The sequence below is a fragment of the Oncorhynchus keta genome, chromosome 3 (assembly GCF_023373465.1).
Source record: "Oncorhynchus keta strain PuntledgeMale-10-30-2019 chromosome 3, Oket_V2, whole genome shotgun sequence".
Lineage (NCBI taxonomy): Eukaryota > Metazoa > Chordata > Actinopteri > Salmoniformes > Salmonidae > Oncorhynchus > Oncorhynchus keta.
In genome coordinates, this window is record NC_068423.1 from 7,187,294 (window position 1) to 7,208,081 (window position 20,788).

General features: G+C 42.2%; 2 protein-coding genes across 6 annotated transcripts in view; one reads left to right on the forward strand and one right to left on the reverse strand.

Moving 5' to 3' along the window:
* Nucleotides 1-5,561: 5,561 nt before the first annotated feature.
* Nucleotides 5,562-16,282, reverse strand: LOC118364587 (ras-related protein Rab-5C). Of its 4 annotated transcripts, none has more exons than XM_035746260.2 (7): nt 16,138-16,282; nt 15,495-15,652; nt 12,627-12,796; nt 10,704-10,855; nt 10,380-10,502; nt 7,027-7,120; nt 5,562-6,607 (listed from the first exon to the last, which is right to left on the reverse strand). In XM_035746260.2, exons 2-7 carry the CDS (start codon nt 15,611-15,613, stop codon nt 6,480-6,482), a joined length of 786 nt encoding a protein of 261 aa, XP_035602153.1. In that variant the 5' UTR covers nt 15,614-15,652; nt 16,138-16,282; the 3' UTR covers nt 5,562-6,479. The 4 variants fall into 4 exon arrangements, with proteins under 4 accessions (XP_035602153.1, XP_035602170.1, XP_035602160.1 ...); XM_035746277.2 differs by lacking the exon at nt 16,138-16,282 and adding an exon at nt 14,670-14,806 and having other exon boundaries at nt 12,627-12,997; nt 15,495-15,661; XM_035746267.2 differs by lacking the exon at nt 16,138-16,282 and having other exon boundaries at nt 12,627-12,997; nt 15,495-15,663.
* LOC118364609 (zinc finger protein 26-like) overlaps nt 15,725-20,788 on the forward strand; it is a 45,926-nt gene continuing 40,862 nt past the window's right edge. For both annotated transcript variants that reach the window (XM_052487677.1, XM_052487674.1), the window contains exon 1: nt 15,725-15,798. In XM_052487677.1, coding sequence (XP_052343637.1) covers nt 15,759-15,798 — 40 coding nt within the window. In that variant the 5' untranslated portion in view covers nt 15,725-15,758. The remainder of the gene's footprint in view (nt 15,799-20,788) is intronic.

Below are 20,788 nucleotides of genomic sequence, written 5' to 3' on the forward strand. Positions count from 1 at the left end.
ATGTCAGAGCAAAAACCAAACCATGAGGTCGAAGGAATTGTCCATAGAGCTCCAAGACAGGATTGTGTCGAGGCACAGACCTGGGGAAGGGTACAAAAATATTTCTGCAGCATTGAATGTCCCCAAGAACACAGTGGCCTCAATCATTCTTAAATGGAAGAAGTTTGGAACCACCTAGACTTTTCATAAAGCTGGCTGCCCTGCTAAACTGAGCAATCGGGGGAGAAGGGCCTTGGTCAGGGAGGTGACCAAGAACCCGATGGTCACTCTGACAGAGTTCCTCTGTGGAGATGATTGTCCTTCTGGAAGGTTCTCCATCTATGCATACACAATCAGGCATATGCACACACGATCAGGCCAGACAGAAGCCAATTCTCAGAAAAAGGCACATGATAGTCCGCTTGGAGTTTGCCAAAAGGCACCTAAAGGAGTCTCAGACCATGAGAAACAAGATTCTCTGGTCTGATGAAACCAAGATTGAACTCTTTGGCCTGAATGCCAAGCGTCTGGTGGAAACCTGGCACCATCCCTAAGGTGAAGCATGGTGGTGGCAGCATCATGCTGTGGGGATATTTTTTAGCGGCAGGGACTGGGAGACTAGTCAGGATTGAGGGAAAGATGAACAGAGCAAAGTACAGAGAGACCCTTGATGAAAACCTGCTCTAGAGCACTAAGGACTTCAGACTGGGGCGAAGGTTCACCTTCCAACAGGACAACAACCCTAAGCACACAACCAAAACAACACAGATGTGGCTTCGGGACAAGTCTCTGAATGTCCTTGAGTGGCCCAGCCAGAACCCGGACTTGAACCCGATCTAAGATCGGGTTCAAAAATAGCTGTGCCTGACAGAACTTGAGAGGATCTGCATAGAAGAATGGGAGAAACTCCCCAAATACAGGTGTGCCAAGCTTGCATCATCATACCCAAGAAGCCTCAAGGCTGAAATCGCTGCCAAAAGTGCTTCAACAAAGTACTGAGTAAAGGGTCTGAATTCTTATGTAAATGTGATATTTCATGTAAAAAAATATAAAATAAAATAACTGTTTTTGCATTATCATTATGGGGTATCAATACACAACATCCCCCTTTACTTGGATATGAACTTCAATGTCAACCTGACTTACACAACAACACTCATTCTTTACCTGTAAAGCAACCTTTGTGTTACTAATAAACAACTCGAATATGTTTAATGTCTTATCATTTCTGTTCTCCTAATGGACTTTCCTTTTTAGCTTACTTCTAAGCAAAACGGTATAAAAAATGTTTAACTAACAAAACATTCTGCATCTTTTTCACAACACAACTCAAACAATGAGTCTTCGCATTAGTCCTTTGTACTTGTCATTTTTCAGTTTCTTCAGATTTTTCTTTACCGTACAGGATCATTATTTAATGACAAAGTCTGTTAACTTATGTGGCAGTTTAATTAGTCTGTGAGGCCTGACTGGCATGGGTCTCCGTGGTCTTTCTGGTGATCCCTCACAGACAGAGTCCAAACCAGAGACCACGTAATGTCTCAGAGTAGGACTCTGTTCCAGTCTCTTTCAGTTGTGTGGTGTCCTTTGGTTGTGGATCTGGCTCCTCAATTGTATACCTCTTCACGAATGTTGTATTCCTGGAATACCTGGCTCCGGTTGGAGATTGAACAACCACGTTGTTTCCCTCTTTATTGATCACAGTGTGAGGGACCTCGCTGAAGGTTGTGAACTTGTCCGTTTTGTCCCATTTTAGGGGAACCTGGTCTCCAATGTCCACGTCAGAGTGCCCGTCTCTGCATAGATCTTGGATTTCCCTTTCTGCTCAGCATCATGGTGATCAATGGACCTGTAGACTGTGATGTACTCGCGTAGCTTCCGCTTTCAGTCCAGCCCCTCAGCTTGTGCAATGTGAATCCGTTTCATGAGGGAAGCATTTTGCCGCTCCACTTCACCATTTGCCTATGCCCATTTTGTGTCATTTTTCTTAACATGCTATACCCCATTTTCCTGTAAGAAGTTCTGGAACTGGGATGATATGTACCGTGGGTCGCAATCAGATCGAATGGTTAATGGTAGACCATGACGACTGAAAATCTTCTCCAGACCATCAATCACCTTTTCTGCATTGGTCGATTGTATGACATCATATTCATAATATCTGCTGTAATACTCTACAACTACTAGTATTAGTAGCCTTGTCCATGGCAGGCCACCATACTTTACTCCTGATGTTGTTTTATGCCTACAATGCCCAAATGTCCCTCGTAGTGGACCCAATAGGTCCGTGGCGACGTCCTGCCAGGTAGCACTGTGGATCTGGCACATCTGGTCTTCATACAATCTGGCAACCATGGCATGACTTGACATGTCTCTCTGCAGCCTTGTCCATGGCAGGCCACCATACTTTACTCCTGATGTTGTTTTATGCCTACAATGCCCAAATGTCCCTCGTGAGCTAAGGCTAGAGCCCTCACATAAAGTGCATGCGGCAAAACAATGCAGGTTCCCCTTAGGACTAATTGTCCAATTACACACAGTTCAATTGCTATAGGTGCATATGCCTGGCATGTCTCAGAACACCCACGCTGAATAGCATTTCTCACCTCTCTTAGCTCTTCATCTGCAGTCGATGCTTCCTCCACTTCCCTTGAGGTCATTGCATTTCGAGTTGCGTTCACAGCCACAAATCTTACATAATCCTCTGCTCCATGTGTGTGTCTTTCACTGCAGTCCCTCCAATTAGACAAGACAGAGGGTTAGCGATGCCGATTTTCCCTGGTAAGGCGAAAGTCATAGGGATGGAGTCTCAGCACCCATCGTTCGATGCGAGCGCATGGCTTTGAGCGAGGATTGTAAAATAGCCTCCAACGCCTTGTGATCAGGCACTAGACCTTTCACCAGCCCCAACCAATGCAAGGGACTCACACTCAGTTTGTGAATATCTGTGTTCACACTCTGACAGACAAGTGCACAGCTCCTAGGCCCTCTGGTCCTGCGTCTGCTATTACTTTTGTATTTGCAATCTTTGTCAAAGTAAACGAATGTCGCGGCTTCAGCTAGTTTTGCTTTGTCTGAAATGCATTCTATTCCGGTCCAAAGTGGTGTGTCCTTCTTGGTCAACTTCCACAGAGGCTCCGAGAGTGTAGAGAACCTGGGAAGGAACCTACTGCTGTAGCTCACTAACCCTAGAAAGCAACGAACCTCTGATGCAGTCTCAGGCTCCCTTTCAGCTGTGGGCCCAATGCCCTTCTGTGAGAGTAACATGCCCCTAAACACCAGTCTGCCCAAAAACTGAGTTGAGAGTCAGCCCACAGTTCTCCAGCCTGTTGAGAGCAGCAGGTAGCCACTGGTCATGGACAATGGTGTCATCTGATATGTTCTCCACCCCCTCGATGCCTGCCAGTGCTGTTGTGATTTCACGTTGATACTACTCACTCGCCGATGAAACTCAAAATATGAGTCTTTTATATCAGTATATCCCATTTGGCACTGCAAACTTCATTATGCCTCTTGACTCTAGTTGATGTTAGCTCCATTTAAGATCTAGTTTCTGAACATGACAGACACATTTATTCCTTGCAAGTTAGTCTACTGTAAGGATCATGCACCTGCCACGTATGATTGCTGTGTTCACGTGTCTCATTTCCAGAAACAGTTTTATGTCGCCGTCCAGTTTTGGCACTACCAGATTCACCATCCACTCTCTCGATTAAGTCCATGTTTTGTAGTTCCTCAATCTTTTTCCTCTACTGCTTCTCTCAGGTGGAAAGGTACACGCCTAAGGGCCTGTGCTACTGGTGTCATATTTTATTATGTAGGTTGATCTACTGTTGTTTTACCTTTGCTTTGTTTAAATACCTGTCACTCGCTCACTGCTGATATGGTAACACCCACTTTTAGCACACCCAATTTAATGGCAATGTCTTTCCTTAGAAACGGCTCTCCCCGTTCACATATCACAGTGAATTCAGCCTGTTTCCTGCGCTTGCCTATGTTTATTTGGCGTGTGAAAACCACAGGAGGTAGGTGGCACCTTAATTGGGGAGGACGGGCTCATGGTAATGGCTGGAGTGAAATAGGTGGAATGGTATCAAATACATCATACTCATGATTTGCCGCCATTCCATTCGCTCTGTTCCAGCCACTATTATGAGCCGTTCTCCCCTCAGCGGCTTCCACTGGATGAAAATCCCTTTTTATCTGTCAGTGAAGAACGGCACCGGATTTCCTTGGCTTTCAAAATGTTCAATGTACTGTCATCTACTATGTTACTCGTGGTCCCAGAATCAATTCAGATTTAACTATCGTTTTTAAACATCATCCTCGTCGCCATTGTTCATCCTATGCTTCAACTTTCAGCTAAGTTAGGATATTATACTGAATTTCACCAACCAGACTTATTTTTCTACTGTATTATTGACTGTATGTTTGTTTTACTCCATGTGTAAGTCTGTTGTTGTATGTGTCGAAATGCTTTGCAATTGTAAATGAGAACTTGTTCTCAACTTGCCTACCTGGTTAAATAAAGGTGAAAAAAATAAGAGGTAAACTTCAACATGTCTTTACTCCATCACTGTCTGTGTAACAAGCCCTGCATGCCTTTACTTACGTGGTGATGTCATATCAGTACGTCACACCAATACATGACACTGGGGACTATTATTTTGTTGCAGTTTTGTCACAGAACCCAATGCCACAGATTTTATCAATGGCAATTTTAATGCTCAGAGATACAGTGACGAGATCCCGAGGACCATTGTGAGGCCTGTTTTTTTTTTTTAAGCCCAAAGTCATGCGATTCATCTGCCACCATCACCTCATCTTTTAGCATGATAATGTACGGCTCCATGTCGCAAGGTTCTGTACACAATTCCTGGAAGCTGTAAATGTACTCAGACATGCCACTGTAACAGTATAACTTTAGACCGTCCCCTCGCCCATACCCGGGAGCGAACCAGGGACCCTCTGCACACATCAACAACAGTCACCCACGAAGCATCGTTACCCATCGCTCCACTTGCAGAGCCACAACTTCAGGGTCTCAGAGCATGTGACGTCACCGATTGAAACGCTATTTAGCACACACCACCGCTAACTAGCTAGCCGTTTCACATCCGTTACACCACCCATTGAGCATGTTTGGGATGCTCTGGATCGATGTGTAAACAGCGTTTTCCAAGTTCCCACCAATATCCAGCAACTTTATATTTTTGTTCATTGTAGATAGTACGGAGGAATGTTTTAAGGGATGCATTCTTACTTTTTTTGCAATAATTTTGTTTGTACAAAATGTTTCATTGATGTCAATGGCAGGTCTGTGCAAAAGTTGAAGTCGTCAGGATTCAGTACTAGGTGTTAACCCAGTAAAAAAAGGCTTCAAGGAAGGAAAGCAGGGGTTTGCGCAAGACATACTGTAATAGTCCAGTCTTCATGTGATGTAGAAGAGGGTTCCATTTACTTATCGTCTTTTTCACAGGTTCGTCAGTTGGCTGTGTTGAATGGGGTGCTGTGGGCGATGTTAAATTCTCCCCTAATAAAGGACCATGGTTCCTTACTCTTTCAACTCAGCAAATAGTGTATTTTTTTACCTCAAACTACAAGATAAGTTTATTTGATAACAATATACATGATTTAAATCTCATGTCGGAGGCTGGCCTACCACATGCTGCCCCCCCAACAGAACATTTGTGTTTGATTGGTGGTGAACAAATGATTGTTATACTATGTTAATGGGAATAAACATTTTAACAATGTACATTTTGGCCAAGAAAATCTTGCCATGTTTTTTCCCCCCCAGGTCTTACAATGTATTCTTACATTCATCTTACAGATTCAAAAACATGATGCTAAAAATGACTGTCTGGTGTACTAGGTGATAAAAATGCACACTGCGTTACGGTTTAATTTGTCACACGTGTCGGAAACCACATTAGGTGTGTCCTATATAATCATCCCCCACTCGTGCCAAAAGAACAGCGGTAATAATAAACAAATGCTAATATTAATTTACAAAATGGACAGATCCGGAGAAAGAGCGTAAGACACATTGTCCCCTTGGAGCATATTTTCCCTCTTCCAGATGTGGAAGACCAACATGGAAGGAAGAAAATGATTTTAAGAGGAAAAGACAACTTAACCTTTGCGACATGCACCTGCCACCTGGACAAAAAGGCTAATAGGAGTTGGTATGATCCATCGACAAAATGTTTTTTTAAAAGGACAGAAAATGTTAAGACATAATCCAGTTAGTATTAGATGAAAGTGAGAGAGGGGGGAAGATGGGAGGTACAGCAGAGGGATAGATAGAGGGTAAAAGAGAGTATGTGAGAGGGTCACACTGAAGTTCTCTAGCTTATAATTTTATAAAGGGTCTCCTTTTGATTGGGGGGGGAGGGGGGGGTGAGAACGGTTCCCACATCGTTACTCTCTAGGCCGTGATTGGTTGTCTTGATAATATTTGTGTTCTGGGCTCGTTCAGTCAGTTCATTGGATATTGGCTAAGTGCTCCCGCCACAGCATTGGCCGCTGCGGCCCTGGGGGGCGGGCTCCTGAAGGTCCACTCCTGCCCGGGCCCGGCCCCCTGCCCCGGCTGCGCCCTGAGCCTCGTTCTTGGGCAGCTTCTTTGCTACAAAGAGAGTAGAGAAGAGTAGAGTGGGCCATTAATGCTGCGTTCATGTGCTCCCAGAAGTAACAGATACACAGAACATCCTAAATGTGGATCTCACCATCTGGACTAGTGAAAGCCAATTCCTATCCTGTTTGCATTGTATTGGTAGTTATTGACGGTAAGTCACTCTGGATAAGAGCGTTTTCTATATAACAAAAATTAAAAGTAAAATGTAGTAGGAATCCACCAATTTGAATTCATCCTATACCTGGGTTTTCAAAGTAGCAACAATGTAAGGGTGGAGGTCTATTTAGGCTATTGAGATAAACCCATAGAATAGTAATCATACATTCTGTGTGATCACTAAATGAGGACTATAGGCCAATAGTGCTTGGAGTGAGTAAGTTGGGACTCACTGGGTAGATGGTTGCCCTTACCTATGGCCATGAAGATTTCGTTGACATTCATAGCAGTCTTAGCTGAAGTCTCCATGAACAGTAGACTGTTGTCATCGGCATAGGCCTGTGCTTCCTGTAAAGACAGGACAATCATATTATTATTACAGAATTTGCGAGGATTATTCAGGTCTATAACAGGTTCTTAAGCACTAAGGGGGGGTATCCCAGACACAGATTGAGTTTAGACCTGGACTAAAAAAGCTATTTAGCCCAGGACAAGGCATAATCTGTGTCCAGGAAACTGGCCCTAAATGACAATATGTGGACGACAAGTATTTTTTGTTTTACATACTGTGCATTCGGAAAGTATTCATACTTTCACTTTTTCCACATTTTGTGACAGCCATTTTCTAAAACGGATTAAATTAATATTTCTCCTCCTCAAGCCACACACAATACACTATAATGACAAAGGGAAAACAGGTTTTTAGAAATGTTTTGCAAATGTATTAAATAAAAAAACAGAAATACCTCATTTACATAAGTATTCAGACCCTTTGCTATTAGACTCAAAATTGAGCTCTGGTGCATCCTGTTTCCATTGAGCATCCTTGAGATGTTTCTTCAACTTGGGAGTCCATTTTTGGGGTGCATGAGACCCCTGTGTGTGTGTGTGCATATATGAGTCCCACAGTTGACAGTGCATGTCAGAGAAAGAAAAAAAAAACAAGCCATGAGGTCCGTAGAGCTCAGAGACAGGATTGGTCAAGGCACAGATCTGGGGAAGGGTACCAAAAAATGTCTGCAGCATTGAAGGTTCCCAATAACACAGTGGCCTCAATCATTCTTCAATTGAAGAAGTTTGGAACCACCCAGACTCTTCTTAGATGCCTGTATGGTAGAGTGGGCAGACAGCTTCTCAGTAAAATGTACATGAAAGCCCACTTGTAGTTTCCCCAAAAGGAACCTAAAGAACTCTGACTGTGAGAAACAAGATTCTGTGGTCTGATGAAACCAAGCTTGAACTCTTTGGCCTGAATGCCAAGCTTCACGTCTGGAGGAAACCAGGTACCGCTCATCATCTTGCTAATACCATCCCTACGGTGAAGCATGGTGGTGGCAGCACCATGCTGTGGGGATGTTTTTCAGCAGCAGGGACTGGGAGACGAGTCAGGATCGAGGAAAATATTGACGGAGCAAAGTACAGAAAATCTGCTCAGGACTTCAGACTGGGGAGAACGACACAGTGGCTTCGGGACAAGTCTCTGAATGACCTTGAGTGACCCAGTCAGAGTCCGGACTTGAACCCGATTGAACAGGAGAGACCTGAAAATAACTGTGCAGCGACGCTCCGCATCCAACCTGACTGAGCTTGAGATGACATGCAGAGAAAAATACAGGTGTGCCAAGTTTGTAGCGTCATACCCAAGAAGACTCAAGGCTGTATCGCTGCCAGAGGTGCTTCAACAAAGTACTAAGTAAAGGGTCTGAATACTTTTGTAAATGCGATTTCAGTTTATAAATGTTAAACTTATTTTTTTAAACAGTTGTTGCTTTGTTATTATGGGGTAAGTGTGTAGATTGATGAGAGGAGAAAACTATTTAATCCATTTTAGAATAAGGCTGTAATGTAGCAACATGTGGAAAAAGTTAAGAGGTCTGAATACTTTCCGACAGCACTGTATGTGTATACAGTTGAAGTATGAAGTATACATACACTTAGGTTGGAGTCATTATAACTCGTTTTTCAACCACTCCACCAATTTCTTGTTAACAAACTATAGTTTTGGCAAGTCACTTAGGACATCTACTTTATGCATGACATGTAATTTTTCCAACAATTGTTTCCAGACAGATGATTTCACTGTATCACAATTCCAGTGGGTCAGAAGTTTACATACACTAAGTTGACTGGGCCTTTAAACAGCTCGGAAAATTTCAGAAAATGAGGTCATGGCTTTAGAAGCTTCTGATAAATTATGTCAATTAGCCTGAGTCCGTTGGAGGTGTACCTCTGGATGTATTTCAAGGCCTACCTTCAAACTCAGTGCCTCTTTGCTTGACATCAGGGGAAAATCAAAAGAAATCAGCCAAGTCCTCAGAAAAAAAATTGTAGACCTACACAAGTCTGATTCATCCTTGGGAGCAATTTCCAAACGCCTGACAGTACAACGTTCATTTGTACAAACAATACTACGCAAGTATAAACACCATAGGACCACACAGCCGTCATAGTGCTCAGGAAGGAGACTGCGTTCTGTCTCCTAGAGATGAACAACAGCAAAGAACCTTGTGAAGATTCTGGAGGAAACGAGTACCAAAGTGTCTATATCCACAGTAAAACAAGTCCTATATCGACATAACCTGAAAGGCCGCTCAGCAAGGAAGAAGCCCAAAACCGCCATAAAAAAGCCAGACGATGGTTTGCAACTGCACATAGGGACAAAGATCATACTTTTTGGAGAAATGTCCTCTGGTCTGATGAAACAAAAATGGAACCATTTGAACATAATAACCGTCGTTATGTTTGGAGGAAAAAGGGGGAGGCTTGGGTGAGGGAGGAAAATTATGTGGATATATTGATGCAACATCTCTGGACATCAGTCAGGAAGTTGAAGCTTGGTCGCAAATGGGTCTTCCAAACGGACAATGACCCCAAGCATACTTCCAAAGTTGTGGCAAAATGGCTTAAGGACAACAAAGTCAAGGTATTGGAGTGACCATCACAAAGCCCTGACCTCAACCCTATAATAAAATCTGTTGGCAGAACTAAAAAAGCGTGTGCGAGCAAGGAGGCCTACAAACCTGACTCAGTTACACAAGCTCTGTCAGGAGGAATGGGCCGAAATTCACCCAATTTATTGTGGGAAGCTTGTGGAAGGCTACCCAAAACTTTTGACCCACGTTAAACAATTTGAAAGGCAATGCTACCAAATAATAATTGTGTGTTCGTAAACCTCTGACCCACTGGGAATGTGATGAAAGAAATAAAAGCTGAAATAAATCACTCTACTATTATTCTGATATTTCACATTCTTAAAATAAAGTGGTGATCCTGACTGACCTAAGACAGGACATTTTTACTGGGATTAAATGTCAGGAATTGTGAGTTTATATGTATTTGGCTACGGTGTATGTAAACTTCGACTTCAACTGTACGTACATACATACATACATACATATATATATATATATATACATTTATTTTTTATTTTTATGTACACTATCATAGTACCACACCAAATAGTAGAAGACCATTTGGACTATGACAAAAAAATATATATATTGTAACAATTCATTCATCAGCATCTGATTTTGTTGTTATTATCATGCTAACTGTTTTGTTATGTTGTCAATCAATGAAACACACACAGCGTGGGAATTATTCTCACCTGGAGATCAACGGCTCTCTTGTTAGCGACGTCGGCCTTGTTCCCAGCCAGAGCGATGACGATGTTGGGGCTGGCTTGTCTCTGCAGCTCCTTCACCCAGTTCTTTGCCCGCGTAAAAGTGTCCTGATGAAACACGCAAAAGGCACAGAATGCATCATTTACATTAAGGTTATGACAGGGTAAGAGAGTTGAACTAAGCTCATAAAGCATTGAGAATTGATATTCTTAAACAACCAAACTATTGGTTTCACTGGTCATTAAAATTCAATTGGATGCCCTGCCTACACAGTTGTAAGGTGTAACAGATAAAGAGCCTTTACGCACTCTGTTGGTGATGTCGTAGACCACAATTGCCGCCTGGGCTCCTCTGTAGTACATGGGCGCCAGGCTGTGGTATCGCTCCTGGCCTGCCGTGTCCCAAATCTCAAACTTGACTGTCGTGTCGTCCAGGCAGACAGTCTGTGTGAGGAAGGCAGCTGGAAAATAGTAAGATGGAAGAAGGGAGGGAAGAAGAGTTAAAGAGGATATGTCAGAGGAGGAAAAAGAGCGGTGTTTATGACTCTCAGAGGTGTCTTATATAGCGCAGACTTTATTCCTACATGACAGAGAAGCAGGTCTATTCCACTTAATACATTTATACCTGCACGTCTATCAGTAACGTTGCACCGCAATTGAGTGGGCCATGACACGGGGTTGACATGTCAATCTCTCCCACTCGCTTCAATGTCAACATTTGTTTTGTCATTACGGGCACTTAAAACGTATCCAGCGTAGGGAAAGGTTTCAGTTGCAGTTCCTCAATTTGCTCTACGCTAGCGGAGGCCTACGAACTGAATCGTACACGCACAGGTAAAAAAAAAAAAAAAACAGAGACGTTAAAAAAAAAGTAACTTTGATACGGTTCTATTTTTTATAATACAAAACATACACATAAACAATTTATCTGTGAATTCTGAAAAGCTATCCAGGGATTGTTCCATAGGGTTGTGTTTTTTAGGGGGTGATATTAGTTCTTGTAGAATACGTTCAAATCTTCATCAATATGGTTGAAGTGTTCTTAACTATGAAGTTGTTCATTTTCTTTGCTTTATCCTTCGAAAATAGACACGTGAAAAGATTGGGACGAGCATGCACATCTTCAATATGTACCCATTGTTCCTCTTTAGCGCATTTAACTATGTCGCAAGTAAAAGCCCTGGGTGGCAAATTGATACCACCCTCAGACTTAGGAAGTTGTAAAAAATTCATTTTTATTCTATGAGTGTCAACGTGACTTCTATTGATAGTCCACAGTGACTAAGTGACTAATAAAATAATAATAAAATGGGATACTATCAACAAATAGGGACTTTGTAATAGGCTCATAATGTTATGCAAGGTCATTTGAAAAAAAACATGTATTTTTGGTATCATTTGGGATTTTTAACCATGTCCTGCCAAACAGGTTGGAGGATTAAGTTCGTAATGAGCACAGCACTGCTGCTTCTACAGATCAGAACTGCAAAGAGAAATGCTAATCCCATGTCTGTAAACTACAAACACTAGAATTCCACAATCACATGAAAGCGCAGAGAGTCCATGGCCTCGTTCCAATCCTTCCTTCCTACCTCCCTTTATTGAGCCCAATCACTGACATGACTGGGTCATAAAATCATTGATTACTTACTAGAAGGGAGGAAGAAAGATAGCATTTTTGAACAAGGCCCATTTCTCCAGCAGTGAAGAGGACCCATAAGGCATGTCAATCTTTGACCCCTCTAACAATTCTAACATTGCGGTCATTTCCTGTGCCCTCTATCGTTGACTGGAGCTTACTATTGTGAATTGCATACGATAGGCTTATATCCGGCAGAAATGCTGTTCTACAGTGTTAATCCATTTCATTTTTGGAGGTTAATGGCATCTCCACTACGGTAGCATCGTCCTCTACATTGACTTGCTTGTGCATACATTGCGTTGATTACAAAAGGTCAAATAATGGTTAAATAAATGCAATTTGTGTCAACCCTACACTTTTTCCTTTTGTCTGACCTCATTTGCTTTGTTTTTAAATATCCATGATATGGTGATGCCATTCTTGCAATGAGATCTAGTAAATCCAAATATCACAGATATAAAATACCACTTGATGGAATAGAGAAACCTGCTGTGGATCAGATCAAACCACCAGAAATAGCCTGCACAAACAATAGTATATATATATATACATATACATATACACACACACACACACAGTGAATAACTCACCTCCGATGGTGCTCTCTTGGTACTCCTGAAACTGGCCCTTGACGAAGCGCAGCACCAGGCTGGACTTGCCCACCGCCGATTCCCCCAGCAGCACCAGCTTGAACTGGCAGATCTTGTTGCCTGCTGCCGGGCCGTTGGGTCGCGCCGGTCCTCCACGACCCGCCATGGAGCTGTGCAGAGGCTATCCTGAATGAGAGGGGCTTGGCCACGCCAAGAGAGACAGCGGGGGGGTCTGGAGCAGCAGTGGAATTCCGATACGTGGGGGCAGCGATTGGGATCCGTATAACACGGGCACAGATGGGGATTAGGTTAGAAGGGCTGAGCTGATCGGCGCCGGAAACCAGACAAAGTAAAGAGAAGAAGTTCAGAAACTGGGGTGTTGGTGTAGAGAAAAGATAAACGATTACTGACAAGAAGTAGAAGCATTACAAAAATACCAGTTAGTCTGGCTGGAAAGTCCCTGCAGGTATAGGTGGAAGTGGAAGTTAGGCAAACCACACCGGTCCTCATGTGAGAGCAGTCTTGCTATTGGCCACCTTATCTTCCTGGCATGATGTGTCAATATTGATAACTCAAACACTGGCAGATATGAAGTAGAGCCTCTTCAGTTAATGTGTTGGTAGGCAGTTGGACTATTCAATTTCAACCAAAGCGTTATAAACTATGTCCAGAAATACCTCCACGGGGTGCATCTTGTCAGTCTGATTTTGCATGGCTGGCTAAAAACCATTTACAAACTATGTCCCTATAATGTGCACTCTTTTATCAATGATTTAGATGACTGATAGAGCCGGGGCACTGTGTTCACGCCACCGCACCTCCATCTTGGCACTCCTACACCATTGTAAAATATATTTAGGAAGCTATAAAAATGAATTTACTAGTGTCTACACATTTGTTTTTTCCATGTGTATTCTATTACAGACACCTTAATGCATACTTTTAAATTATATTCTGTCAGTTCTTCCTTAAATTATATTTTTGGGGGATTACTAATGCTATGTTCACCACTACAACAACAAAAATACATTTAATTTTGTAGAATAGAATTCCATTATTTCCTATGGAGGACTGCTCCTACTGGAGAGTGCCAATATGGCTGACAGGTGGCTTCCAAAGGCTCTCAATGTCCAATACATAGCTTCAGCAACCAGGGTTTATTTACATCATTGCTCTTTACTTTACTGTTTGATGCCATCTATGTACACTGAACAAAAATATAAAAACGCAACATGTAAAGTGTTGGTCCAATGTTCCAAAAGCTCAAATAAAAAGATACCAGAAGTGCTCCATACGGACAAAAGCTTATTTCGCTCAGATTTCGCACACAAATGTGTTTACACACCTGTTAGTGAGCATTTGCTTTGCTAAGATAATCCATCCACCGGACGAGTGTTGCATATCAAGAAGCTGATTAAACAGCATGATCATTACACAGGTACATCTTGTGCTGGGGACAATAAAAGGCCACTAAAATGTGCAGTTTTGTCAAAACACAATGCCACAGATGTCTCAAGTTGAGGGGGCGTGCAATTGGCATGCTAACTGCAAACATATGTCCACCAGCGCTGTTGTCAGAGAAAAAGGTCACCTCCAATGTCATTTTAGAAAATTTGGCAGTATGTCTAACCGGCCTCACAACCACAGACCATGTGTATGGTGTTGTGTGGGCGAGCGGTTTGAGTTTATTTTTACAGGGACAGTGCACATTAATCAACGTTTCAGTAAAAAAGTGCCGGTTTTAGCCAACCAGCTCATTTTCAACCGCAGTCCCTGGCAGATTAGTTTGCTGATGTCAACGTTGTAACAGAGTGACCCATGGTAGCCCGGGGGGTTATGGTATGGGCAGGCATAAAATATGGACAACGAACACATTTTATCGATGGCAATTCGAATGCACTGAGATACCGTGGCAAGATCCTGAGACCCATTCTCGTGCCATTCATCCTCCGCCATATAATGCACGGCCCCATGTCACAAGGATCTGTACACAATTCTTGGAAGCTGAAAATGTCCCAGTTCTTCCATTGCCTGCATACTCACCAGACATGTCACCGATTGACCATGTGTGGGATGCTCTGGATCGACGTGTATGACAGTTTGTTCCAGGTCCCGCCAATACCCAGCAACTTCGCACAGCCATTAGAGTGGGGACAATATTCCAAAGCCTGATCAACTTTCTGCAAAGGAGATATGTGGTGCTGCATGAAGCAAATGGTGGTCTCACCAGATACTGACTGGTTTTCTGATCCACGCATCTACCTTTAAAGGTATCTGTGACCAACATGGGGCCTAATGAATTTCTTTAATTTGACTGATTTCCTTAAATTAACTAACTCAGCAACATCTTTGAAATTGTTGCGTTTATATTTATGTTCACGAACTGTCTGTCCAAAAGCTATCACCGGCGTAACGTTCGCTAGCTAACTAACAACTAGGACGTTGAGTTTCAGTGCACTGCCTAAGTTAAGAGTACAACAAAGTCTACAGTTCAACAACCATATGACAGACAGGTCATACGTTAGCTAGCTAACTTAGATGACAAAACAACAGTCAGTAAGTAAGTGGAAAATGCATAGATAGTTGACTAGCAGCAATGGCTGGTGCATTTTAGTAGCTTACTCGCTACTACGCTAGCATTTCGAGTTAGCTAGCTGACTACTCTAGCTAGGTGTCAAAACGTATTTGTCACATGCGCCGAATACAACAGGTGTAGACTTTACCGTGAAATGCTTACTTACGATCTCGTACCCAACGATGCAGTTAAAAAAATATTGTTTAAACAATATAACAAAAAGAGAACACATACAAGTACGGTACACAAATATGATCAACTATTATTTAGAGGGGAAATGTGTTCTTTCTTACCGATTTAGATTCCAGTCGAAGTATTTGCCCTTAATTTTCAATTGACTGTTTTTGATGTTTGTTTCACTTATCAGTGTGGCGAATGATATCCTGTATTTCCGCGTTGTGTAACTGAACATCCGGGTTACACACACCTTCCTGAAACGAGGCTCTCGAATCTTGAGTAGTGGGATGAGAAAGCTCAGGTTTTTATTTGCAAAACACGCTGCCCAGGTAGTATTGACTCTAGGCTAGACTACCGCACACTGACACCGGAACCTCAAAATGCAAAACCAGCCCCCGGAGGAAGAAGGTCAATGGATAGGTAGCCTGTCGGTATCAGTTGTTGCAGTGGCCACCTCTGCAGATATTTTCCAAAAAACAAACTAACGTTGCCTAAGTTAGCTAGCTATGCACTAGTCCATGACTCTGTTCCATTAATGTTACATTACACAATGACTCATTGGACGAAGCGTCTTCTGCTAAGGGGGAATTTTGTGAAGAGTCCGGAAGTTCAATCTGCACATTAACACTCGTCGCTTGCGGTACGGTTTTGGAAGCATAAGCATAAGCATTTGTCGCAAAAAAATTGACTAGTGACAAATCTGGCAACTTTTTCTGGTGTTATTGGAGACTCTGATGTGATAGCACGTATCGTTCTTACTCCGTGGGCCCCACGCTGTCCCAAAGCACTCGCAGGCGGCCCAGTCCTCCCGCAGCAGTCCCTCCCAGCTGCAGTCAGAGCAGGAGATGAGGAGGTTTTATACTCCCATGTAAAGTGATCCTCAAAAATTGTATCTGACTTTTTTGAAGTCAATGCTGGTTGAGGAACAGTTAGCCATCAAGGCTTTTGAGGGAGAGCAAGTAGATCCTCTTAAGCTACTTGACAGCTTGGTTAGCCTGATCAAGTTTGTGAGCAGCAGAGTGCTGAATCCACTGGCAAATGTTGATGTACTCAAAGGGCCAATAGATGGATACATCAGTCCCAAACCGTACCTTGTTTACCTTTTTGAGTCAAAGGCAGCTGAGCTCCACCTTGCCCCTGAGGATGGAAACAATGCCCGAAAGCGGTGTGTAGCCTTCACCATTTCCCTCACTAATGAGTTGAGGATGAGACTGCCTGACAACATTGAAGAATTGCAGGATATGTCAGTTTTTAATGTGGAGGACACTAAAGCACAATAAGAGCCCTGGAGAAATAGAAAAAATAGCCAAGCTCCTTGCTGAACCTCAGTTGCTGAACCTGCCATAGAGAGCCTTGACCAAAATGATGATGACCCACTCTTTCTGTGAGCCAGCACAGCCTGTGTGTGTGTGTGTGTGTGTGTGTGTGTGTGTGTGTGTGTGTGTGTGTGTGTGTGTGTGTGTGTGTGTGTGTGTGTGTGTGTGTGTGTGTGTGTGTGTGTGTGTGTGTGTGTGTGTGTGGAGGGGAAAAAATAACCTGAATTAGGGCCAGACAAGTTACTATAATTTTCTCACATTGTCATTGACAGTTTTTTCTATTGTCACTTTTTGGTCCATTTAGATTGTTATAAAACAAATGTAAAACATGTTATGGTTAAAAATGTTCATGTTTTACTGTGACTTGTTGTAGGCTCCTAAGTTTACCACAAGGTTAAAAACCAAACCAAATTAAGAAAACTAAACTAAAAAAATAATATTTTGGTCACTTTTGCCGGTCCCAAGCCCGGATAAATGAGGAGGGTTGGAATTGTGACATAAAAAAAACAAGAATCGACAGAAGAAAGTTCATTTGTAGTTCTAAACATATTTAGTGTTGAAGGCTGTGCAATGTAACAGCAATATTTAGACTTAGGGTTGCCACCCGTTCGATAAAATACGTAACAGTTCCGTATTTCACTGAAAGAATAAACGTTTTGTTTTCGAAATGATAGTTTCCGGATTTTACCATATTAATGACCAAAGGCTCGTATTTCTGTGTTTCTTATATTATCATTAAGTCTATGATTTGATATTTGATAGAGCAGTCTGACTGAGCGGTGGTAGGCACCAGCAGGTTCATAATCATTCATTCAAACTAGAGGTCGACCGATTAATCGGAATGGCCGATGAATTAGGGCCGATTTCAAATTTTCATAACAATCAGAAATCGGTGTTTTTGGACACCGATTTGGCCAATTATTATTTGATTTTTTTACACCTTTATTTAATCTTTATTTAACTAGGCAAGTCAGTTAAGAACACATTCTTATTTTCAATGACGGCCTAGGAACGGTGGGATAACTGCCTCGTTCAGGGGCAGAACGACAGATTTTCACCTTGTCAACTCAGAGGATTCAATCTTGCAACCTTACAGTTAACTAGACTAACGCTCTAACCACCTGCCTCTCATTGCACTCCACGAGGAGACTGCCTGTTACGCGAATGCAGTAAGCCAAGTTAAGTTGCTAGCTAGCATTAAACTTATCTTATAAAAAACAATCAATCAATTATAATCACTAGTTAACTACACATTGATATTACTAGTTTATCTAGCGTGTTCTGCTTAATCGATGTGGTGCGTATCGTTGCTCCAATGTGTACCTAGCCATGAACATCAATGCCTTTCTTAAAATCAATACACAGAAGTATATTTTTAAACCTGCATATTTAGCTAAAAGAAATCCACAACAGCAGGCAATATTTAGACTAATGGATGCCACCCCTTAGATAAAATACGGAACGGTTCCATATTTCACTGAAAGAATAAACGTCTCGTTTTCGAGATGATAGTTTCCGGATTCGACCATATTAATGGCCTAAGGCTCGTATTTCTATGTGTTTTTATGCTATAACTAAGACTATGATTTGATAGAGCAGTCTTACTGAGCGGTGGTAGGCAGCAGCAGGCTCGTAAGCATTCATTCAAACAGCACTTTCGTGTGCTTTGCCAGCAGCTCTTCGTTGTGCGTCAAGCATTGCGCTGTTTATGACTTCAAGCCTATCAACTCCCGAGATGAGGCTGGTGTAACCAATGTGAAATGGCTATTTAGTTAGCGGGGTGTGCGCTAATAGCGTTTCAAACGTCACTCGCTCTGAGACTTGGAGTGGTTGTTCCCCTTGCTCTGCATGGGTAACGCTGCTTTGAGGGTGGCTGTTGTCGTTGTGTTCCTGGTTCGAGCCCGGGGAGGAGCGAGGAGTGGGACGGAAGTTACACTGGCAATACTAAAGTGCCTATAAGAACTTCCAATAGTCAAAGGTTAATGAAATACAAATGGTATAGAGAGAAATAGTCCTATAATTCCTATAATAACTACAACCTAAAACTTCTTACCTGGGAATATTGAAGACTCATGTTAAAAGGAACCACCAGCTTTCATATATTCTCATGTTCTGAGCAAGGAACTTAAATGTTAGCTTTTTTACATGGCACATATTGCACTTTTACTTTCTTCTCCAACACTTTGTTTTTGCATTATTTAAACCATATTGAACATGTTTCATTATTTATTTGAGACTACATTTATTTTATTTAGTAAGTTAAGTTAAAATAAGTGTTCATTGTTCATTCAGTCTTGTTGTAATTGTCGTTATTACATATATATAAAAATTGGCCGATTAATCGGTATCGGCTTTTTTTGTCCTCCAATAATCGGTATCAGTATCAGCGCTGGAAAATCATAATCGGTCGACCTCTACTGTGTAGTACCACTTATTATACACTAGCTATAGTCTAGGTTAAATGTGTTTTTTTTCGTCCAAGGCCATAGTACAAACAACAACAATATGTCACTTCATAGTAATTACATTTTTCACACATAGCTCAAATAGTCCTATAACTGCTTGTACACCGAACATTGTTAACGTTGTTAGGGCCACCTAATATTGTTGACATTGTTAGGATCTACTTAACGTTGTCTTTGTCATCAAGCTAACTTTCTGAATTTGTGCTTTGTGTAGATGGACCTCTTCCACTGTCGTCTTTGCGTCTTTTTGTTCCTCCACTGCGTCTGGCGTCTGCAGCTCTGTGGCAAGTTGTTCAGCGGAGAGACATAATGGACTATGGCTTGGTGGAGGAGTTTGTCACCACTGTGTTGGAGGTAGTTCCTGATCTGATGAGTTACAGAGAGCGAGTCCAAATCATCATGGGGCTGCGGGCACAGGTGAGAGATGGGACGGATGGGAGAGGAGGGATGGGGTAGCACAGGGCATATATTGCATACAGTCTCTTAACTTGCATGTGTAACTTAATTGAGTTTTCACTCTATCAGCTGGTTCTGGAGTTGTGTCGTACAGATCAGCTAGTCGACCCCGAGACCATCCAGCCACACCTGAACAGGATGAGGACCTGTATCATCACTTTTAGTAAAAATGAGGTGAGTGCTGCTACTCAGTGTACAATCATGACTGATAACTCTGCTGGTGGTATACATTGGCTAGTTAAATTGACAGACTGTGTGTAATGCTCGCTGAAGACTCCTGATCCAGTGGTGGAGGCATCAAAATCCAACTTCCTGAAGCTGATTCAAAGCCTGCTGGAAGACCCAGTTAAGAGGGAACACTTTTTCCAGGTCAGTGTTGTCACTGACTGTGTAGCTGACAAGTTATTCAGAAAGACGTGGCGTTCTCTTTCTTTCACTTGGAGTAGGTTAACATAAAATATTACTCAAAGCATGGACCATTTTCTTCTTGTTTACTTCTTAGACTGTTTTTCTAGAGGAATTTTGACCCAAGTATGAGTCCACACTGCAGAGTCTGGTGTGGGACTTCCTTTCTAGGCTGGAGAAGCTGCTTCCGACACCAACCCTTCATCAGGTACCATACTAACATGTTATTACCATCAGCCTACTTTCATGCATGTTTTTATACAAAAAAAAAAAATGCATGCATATGATAACTTTTATCTAATGCTCTTTTAAAGTCATTCCTCTTTCCAATAGACTGCAGCATGGTTCCTACCGGACCACTCTGTTCTAGAGGAGTGCGTGCAGTCAGTGTGTCACCCTGAGCCATTGAAGACCCTTCTCCAGTACCACAAGCCATATAGACATCTGGACAACAATGGTAAGAGGTAGACTTAGAAAATTAAAAGAACGCTATCCATTGTATTTATGTTACGTGGAGCTTTTTTGTCACTGTCGGAAGGAAACCTCTATCTCCAAAACAGATTATTTCAGAAAATTGAAGAAAATGCCATAATTTACCATTAACGAACATAAAATTATGAATCTTCAGAAGCTTTTTAGAATAAATGTTCTTAGTCCTAGAGTCATGAAATGTTCAGAGTACATAGAAGGGAGTTACTGCTTTCAATACATGTAAAAAGGGAGTTAAGGTTTTCATCCTTGTGAATGTCAAGACATTGATTTGTGTCC